This window comes from Dendroctonus ponderosae, unplaced genomic scaffold, assembly GCF_020466585.1.
Source record: "Dendroctonus ponderosae isolate FM_Combo_2020 unplaced genomic scaffold, Dpon_F_20191213v2 Dpon_F_20191213_3, whole genome shotgun sequence".
Taxonomy (NCBI): Eukaryota; Metazoa; Arthropoda; class Insecta; order Coleoptera; family Curculionidae; genus Dendroctonus; species Dendroctonus ponderosae.
Window position 1 is genome coordinate 4,284,101 of NW_026018508.1, and position 8,554 is coordinate 4,292,654.

Sequence of the window (8,554 nt, forward strand, 5' to 3'; positions counted from 1 at the left end):
TCAAATGGACAAAGAATCGTAGTTTTAAATGGTCTACTCGAAACAAATTTTATATTTCTAAAATTTTACAGCTGTCTAGAGATTTTTGGGAAAAACTAATTTATGGTAAATTTTTAAATTACTCCTAGTTCCGTTGGTATTAATTAGACAAGAAAACATTACATAGAAAACTTGTAGGAAATTGATTTCCAAACAAAATGGCACAAGACATTTCTCCAAAATAATTGTCACTTTTGACATATGACACAAATTTCAGTTTTCTTAAATGGCAACTATATTTGATTATTACTTTACCGAATAGAGCAGTTTATTACGATTTCTGTGATATACCACATGTTTTTTTCGAAAATAAAGTGTCTGGGAACAATTTATACTTTTCCGATTTAGTTGACCGAAGTTAGCCATCCAAAATAGTATAAAATATTGCAATGTTTCCATAGAAATTAGGTCAAGAGATTCTGATAAAGTATTATCAAGAACATGTGACACATTTTCAGTTCGATATCCACTTTAAATGAACACTTGAAAGGGACACTTTAAACTATTGTTGAACTACATTTCCCTGACATTTCCGAAAACTTTACCGGGAATTGACCAGCATTCTGCTGCAATTCGCATTGTGTTTTATAAACAATGTACTTAAGAATGTCCCCAAAGAAAGAAGTCTCAGGGTGTTCAATCCGGTGATCTTGGAGGCCATTCAATTGGTCCCCTTCTGCCAATCGATCTATCCGGGAATATCTTGTCAATATTAGAGAGGGTTGAAAAATAGACTTGATTATTGTTTATAGGAAATAAAACAAAATTTTGAACAATTTATAACCTAGTGCGTAAGTAGAATCTATGGGTTTTATTGTAGAAATTTCTCTTCCGTGAATAAAAAGTGATTTTTATATCTGCCGAAGTAAAATAATTAATAAATCCGAAATCAATTGTTTAAGCTAGATTTTCTTCCTGTTATAAACGATTTTAACGGTGTAACCTACTCTTCTAATCATTTGTATTACAAGGAGACCGAATACAATCGCTTTTGGGTGAACACTAAACTGAAAACCCAGATCTGAATGCAGGCAAGTTTAACTGTTTCTACAATTTTGAAACGCGAGTATTCGGAGACCGGTAGACAAAAAGCAACCAAGTTATAACTAATGTAAAGAGAATTGAAGGCCCTTTAAAACGATGTGCCACTTGGCCCCCCGTTCCATTTAAGATTCTCAGGGTGATATCTACCCCACCTAGGGGTTGAAACAAGGAGGCTAAAAAAATAATTTAAAGTTTTACCCTTACAAATAAAATTGACGGGTCTTTCCAATTTTTCATATTTTCAACTGCAAGAAAGATATTAAGGGTGAAAAGTTTTCAAATTGTCACCGCTTTCACAGTTTCAAATTGCATGATCTTGCACTGAAACAACCTAATATTTACATAAAAATATTTTACTAACATCCGTAGATTTTATCAAAAAATACGTTGATGGTGGAGGGCCGAAAACGAAATACTGAATTTCAGATCTGATAATATAATCTTGTAGAAAATTAAAAGTTGCACTGATATTGAAATAATTATTTGAAAGTATCACCCCCAATAAGCTTTTAAAAAAGTAACATTATTTTAAGCAAATTTCGCTTTTCTATATATTTTGGAAAGTAGGAAACCTAATAGGAATTTCTCAACTTTTAATAAGATGCACAACATTACCCTAATTCATCTAACTTACTACTTGTTGTTCAACTTACCGCTTGTAAGTTCTTGTGACTAGCTGATATTGGAAGTCCATGTTTATTAAAGTCCATGGTGAGAATGGTTTTTATGGACCTGCTAATTAATGTTTCTATATGCTTCTGAAACGGTTTTTTTAAATCCCCGTTGATCCAACGGTTCCTTTTACTTCGGCAAGCGAAGAGGTGGAAGTTTTCACAAGGATTCTCAGTGGTGTTGATGTTCGCAAAATATGTCGGTGTTATAATTGAGTTTTGTTCGTGGTAGTCGATAGTAGTGATCACAACCGGTTCTTTAAATTAAAAAGTATTTTTATATTAAACACCTTAAATATGCCTATATATATGCAGAGTTTATTCTTAATGCAAATCATGAGTGATAAAATATTTTATCTAGAATATTATTGTTTTTTCGAACAGTCTTATTTTAGCAAATTCAAAGTGGTCCAAGAAGAATGACGATTCATGCTTTCAAACCTGTTTGTAGGGTATTTCTTCTGAAACCTATTTGTCTTGTAAGACAGAACAGACTTTTCTTTTATTACGGATTGATAAATAATGCTCTTATTTCACAATAGCTAACGAAGTATTAATCAAGAACTAAGAATAAAAAAGTTAGACGACCCCATGAAACTACAAGAGAAAATTGCAATTTATAAAAAAATTATCTATAAAAATAACCTTGACAGTTCGTTATCGCTATCGATGTCGCTTCCTTTATCAAAAAATAAGACAAAAAGAGCATAGTAAAAAATATTAAACAAAGCTAGGTAAATATATATCTTTAAATACTCGCAATGAGTTTTTGTTTGTTTTTAAATTTGACTGAAACCCCTTAGTTTTTTTGGTGAACGTTCCTTTGCTTGAATTGCCGAAAAAAACATATTTGAGGCACAATACCAAACAAAAATGTTTTGAAAAAAACTTAACATTAATTAACTTAACAACAAAAACAAGTTGTTTGAAATGGTCCCTTAATTTTAAACGACCCACAGATTTACATTTGTAAAATAGAAATGGAATAAAAGAAGTATGTAAATTCTCATTATAGATATGAGTCGGGTCAGGTTTCTTAGTATATTGTATAAAGAATATACTTTTTCTGAATTAGATTGTTTATAAATGTGTCATTGTAAAGTTTGCGCGTTGTTTGCGGTTCCATATTCCTGCATATTTTTATACTTCTGAAATTTGGAACGTTGGTATAAAATTTAATTCTAAAGCACTTTTTAATTGGTTTTCCGTATCTTGACAAATAGATGACTTGACTGGTAACGATTTTTTACTTCTTTGGCTTTAAAACGTCGTATATATACGGCAACATTCGGAATTAACAATTTTGTTGGATACCTTAATTTTACAAGAAGCATGACTAATTTCCATTTAAATGGCATTAAAAAATTGGGAAAATTGTTGTGTCCAGTTCACCTCTTATTGAATCTATCCTGCGATACACTGCATATCATTTAAACTCCAAATTATTCGAAATGAAAAACCTTCATCTGTACAGGGTGTCCCAGCGGGAACCGCCGCGATCGATATCTGACAAACTGTAATTTTGATTGATTGATAAATTTGAAAATTGGACAGTGTGGCAAAGTCACTGAAAGCAATCGATCTAAAATATTGTCAAGATGACCACACTTCCGGTTTCACCGGAAGTGGGTGCCAAATTGCTTATTTTAAATGGAATATTCTATATATTATTACATTGTTGCATTCTGCTCCAAATTTTAAATTTGTTTCATACATATTTCCTGTACCTAAGTCTAACCGTTTTCAATATATTTGAAATTTTATGTAAAAAATGACTGATGCAGCCAGTCGAATAATTATTTATTTTTCCTATAAGCGAATACGTGATACTTAATTATTATTTCATTAGAATTTCTTGTTGAAAGGACTTACTTTCATGGAATTTCGAGAAAATGTTGATAACTATTAATATAAAGTGTTAAAAATAAGTTTCAAATTGACGTTGAGAAAACCGCCCAAAATCCATTTTTTTCAAATGGAAACCCCCATTTTATATAATTTTATCTTATTCAGTATTAAAAGTAAGGGCAAATTTGCATAAAGTTATCTATTCCAAAAATGTTTAGTTTTCGAAATATTGTCAATTTAGTTCTTTCATATGGCTATTTTGTCGCATCTTTTTTAAATACTGTCACTGTTAGTTGCCATGACGAAAGTGGCCATTTTTCAATACAATCAAATGTCGAAGTAATGCTTACAGCTGTCAGTTGCCTTTTGAAAATAATTAATAATCATGCCCAGACGCTTAAATTACACAAACGAAGGTTATTTAAACTTATTTATTATTTATGTAGAATGTGATAGCTATATCAAGAACATTTGACATATTTTCCATTAGATATTCACAAAAACAGAAGCCATCACGCTGTGCTGTTAAACAAATTATAGAACATTTTAAGAATTTTGGATACGTCGAAATAACAGTGCATGTTCAATTTATAAACACGACAAGAAAAATGAGAAAACCTTAGATTTAGAAAAAAAATTGGTTTTTATTCTTTGTAATTCTAATTGATAAAATATTTGAAAACATTAAATTCACAATTTTTCAAAAACTTAATCACAAACACAAATCACTTTTGAAATAGAAAACCCTACACAAGCTTACTCTTATTTTTAATACAATAAGATAAAATGATCAAAAATGGGGGTTTTCATTTATTTTACTTTTTTTAACACTTTGTATTAATAGTTTTGAAAATGTTGTCCAAATTCCATTAAAGTAAATCCTTTTCAACAAGAAATGCGACTCAAATTAAGTAGCACATATTCGCTTATAGGAAAAATAAATAATTATTCGAGTGGCTGCATCTGTCATTTTTTACATAAAATTTCAAATATATCAAAAACGATTAGACTTTAAATTACATTAAATTTATTAAAAATTGGTCGTTGAATTCAAAAATGTAATAATGTATGGGGTATTTCATTGAAAATGAGCAAGTTGATACCTACTTTCGGAATAACCTGAAGCGTTGCATTCTTGAAAACATTTTAGATGGCTTGTCCCCAATGACTTCGGCACAATGTCCAATTTTAAAATTTCTCCTAATTACAGTTTATCAGATATTGATTGAGGCGGTTCCCGGTGGGACGCCCTGCAGAGGCAAAGAAAGCGTTGTAGAAGAAGTTAAACAATATTAATAAAAATGTAAGAAATGATAGGTTAATAACTAATTAACGGCCTCATATTGCAATGATAACAGAAAACGCTTTAGAAAAGATGAAAAAGTTGGTAAAGCGTAAGAAAAAAACTAGTGGAGACCAAAACCATAAAAATGCGTCCTTTGCCAATGTGACGATATACTTACGGGCAATGAACCGTAGATATAAAGAAATGCAACAAACTGTGGCCATGAAAAGTATTACGACAGTCGCAGTAACGCAAACGTTGCTCATATATTTCGGCCTATTCCAGCAGCAACACTCTTGTCTAGATTCATGTGACTGCTCAGTCCTGGCTGCCTGTGGGGCTGCGCCGCTGCCTATCCAATGCGAATCTGTAGGATACCCAAAAGCGAATGCGATAAGGTTTTTACGCGCATGAGGCCCCGATTGAAGTGACACTCTGGAAGCGCCAGGCTGGATCTCTTCTGCCGGTGGAGATACACTTCCTGTCCTTAAGACCCTTGGAATTGAGTTACGCCGTGGTGGCTGCGGCGATGTCTCGGGTCTGGAACTGGGGCCACTTTCAGGCGTATGCAAGCTTGACCTCGGACGGTTTACGAGTCCCCTGCTTAAGAAGTACTCCTCCGCATTGGACCGCATCATTTCGCTGGCAACATTCTCATGCTTTAAAAATTCTACTTGAATGCCACGGGCTTCACCAGATGAGCTCTCACTGCTGGTCTTTTCATCTTCTTCCCTTCTCAGCAGGTCGGATTTGTCCGGAGGCAGCACATTAGCCCATCCTGACGGATCTGGAAGAGAATTTGATCTTTTTCGAATCGCAATACAAAAGACTTGCGGGCGTTCAGCTGGCCTATTTTTCTTCCACATTTTGCCACCACGATTCAACTAATCACCACTGACTGAGGTCTTCAATACTGAAATTCGCGTGCAGTCGATATAGGTTTTTGTCACTTTTCACATTCCGATCGAATTCTTTGCTCCTTCATGACTGCTAAAGGCCATGGAAAATAACAAGTGAAAACTTTAACGTTGCTTTAATTTACTTTTATGAAAAATTTACGTTCATATCTGCATCTCGGACATTGCTTAGAAAGGATTTTCCAATTAGAGTCTCCAGATATTTTTTTAATAATACAACACAGTTGATTTAACAAATATGTTTTATTTTTATTTGAGGTAATTCTGCAAATGTGTCCAATTAACTGTGCAAAATATCTCCGCCAAATAACCACCTCTGTATCTTTGGCAAACAATAATGCTTATTGTCATCTGATCACAAGTTTAGTTCTAGCCTAGTTTATTGAACCATTAAATACGTCATTTCGAAATAGATGTCTCGTACTCTTAACTCTGAATTATTCTTAATTTTTTGAATTATGCATGTTGTTGTTTTTTTGGAAAATGACTATTGTCCCAATTTGCAGGGAACAGTTGCCACCATCCAAGGCAGAGTTTTCCAAAAGGGGGTTGCGGTAAACCTGAACTAGTGCTCCACGAATACATTTGCTTCACATGCCCATTACTTCAGACTTTTTTTAAGTTTCGATATACAGAGGAAAAAATATGGCAACCTCTTTTTTAGATGTTAAAATAAAGTTCAGTAGAAAACAACTTAATTTTAATTTTAAAGGAACCAAGTGCTCCTTTAAAATTTCTGGGTTTGCAATGTGTTCCATTATCGAAAAAGTTTGGGATAGCCTGCTTTAGAGACTGTTTTACGAATTCCTAAGATTCATTCACTTTAGAGTTAAACAAATCCATTGGTAAAAGGAGGGACTTAAAATATCATTTAGAAATAGACGTCTTTAATATAGACTTACTTGAGTTGAATGGAATGAGTCAGGAATTCCTATGTACTTTTCTGGACAAAGGGTATGTATCTGGTTTTGTGGGTGTCACCAGATCGCCTATGAGTAATTGGAAGGGATCATGTATAGATCATATTTATATTAAAGCGGACAATCACAGTACGGTGGCTTTTAAGCTTAAGCCTTCTTTAATGGACCACTTTCCCATTTTTGGATCAATAAATCAGCTCAAAACTAGAGACAATAAACACACTGTAATAATAGACTAAAAAATTGAGAAACATTGCAAAACTGGAATTCAATTATGTCATGATGATAATACATGATCCCAGTGAAGCTACTAACCAAGTGATTAACATTATCAAACGCTGCATTATACAGTCAAAAACTAAAAAGAGAAAGGAAAGAAATAAATGTAGGGAAGCTTGGATTACTGATGTTATTGTTCAATCGTGCGAAACCAAGGAATTCTTGTACAATGTTTGGCAAATGGATGTTAAAAATAATTAACTCGGACTTGAATACATTAATTATGCCAGAGTCGCGGATAAAGTAATTCTAGATGCAAAGATTAAATATGATAAAAGCCTAGTCGAGGGCCCTATGACTAATCCTAAAAAAATATGGGGCATCATCGATACAAAAATTGGTCGAAAATGGACTGCTGAGATTTAAAAAACCACTCAATCTCTGATAAAAATGCCAAATATGAATCCTAATTCCATTTTTCTAAAGCTCACAAATCAATGTGAAGTAAAAATTCATAAATAATTTGAAACTGAAAAAATGGTGGTGTTGATCAAATCAATGCCAAAACGGTAAGAGTTAGCAATGATTGTATTGCGGAACCGCAAGCGCACATTTTTAATATATTTCTATTACCGCAATTCCCGGGTTAGTTTTATTGCGCAACTCTGCTGTTCACACTAGTGCAATTTTGCTGGACAAATGGCAGGAAATAAATGGCAAACTTAACACGATTAAAATTGTGTTGCGGCATTACTGATATTTTCTTAACCTATCTTTGTGCATACAAATAAACATTTTATTTGCTATAAAAATTGTTAGCGGCAGATTAAAACTAAAATAATTATCCCAGTGTGCGTTCAAGTGTTCGAGTTGAGGATTTTTTTAATATGTCATCTTCGCTTAATATTCCTTCACAAAAAGCTGGATACTTTTCACATATTTCGTTTTTTATGGACATTACTGCGTTTTTTTTTAATTATTCATTTTGTTTACTTTCCGCCCACTAAACTACTACAAGAAATTCGTTTTTATAGGTTATCAGCGTAAAGTTGCATGTCAAAAGTTGCGAAATAATAGAACGGGTTCCATTGCGTGCAATTCATTGCGCAACACTAAATTGCAAACCAAAATGCCTAGTCTGAACCAACAGTTGCATGCAATTCGACAGTTGCGGCAACGAATTGCGTAGGTGAGAACCCCGCTTTAAAGAAAAACTAAGTTTAAACGCATTAAAAATCAATAAGTCCAAACCACAGAGCCTGCTTCTTCCAAATTACCCAAAACTTGCTTCTTATTTTTCAGTGGATCTATTTTTATTTTTTATTTTTTTGGTTCATTTTAGAGCCCAGGCTCACTCATGGGCCAGCACTAAAGACTAAAAAGCCTTAACTCTAAAAGTCTAAAAAACGTTCAACATAGAAAACGTTACTCATTTGTTTCCGGGATTTTGAACATAAAAGTGTGACTATGAGTGAATCGATGTCAGTGTTTGCAGTGCCGAAAGGGGTATCTGCCTATTTGTTATACATAGTTTTATTGTATATTGTAATTTATCAATCATATTATATTTGTTTTACTATTTGAGTGTAGCTGTAGTGGCAGGGGCGAGTC

General features: G+C 33.3%; 1 protein-coding gene across 1 annotated transcript in view; it reads right to left on the bottom strand.

Moving 5' to 3' along the window:
* LOC109540362 overlaps positions 1-5,809 on the bottom strand; it is an 18,552-nt gene extending 12,743 nt beyond the window's left edge. Inside the window, exons 1-2 of the mRNA XM_019908718.2 lie at positions 5,066-5,809; positions 1,737-2,011 (exon numbers count right to left, since the gene is read on the bottom strand). Of these exons, the coding sequence (XP_019764277.2) occupies positions 1,737-2,011; positions 5,066-5,753 (963 nt within the window). The 5' untranslated portion in view covers positions 5,754-5,809. The remainder of the gene's footprint in view (positions 1-1,736; positions 2,012-5,065) is intronic.
* Positions 5,810-8,554: the final 2,745 nt, after the last annotated feature.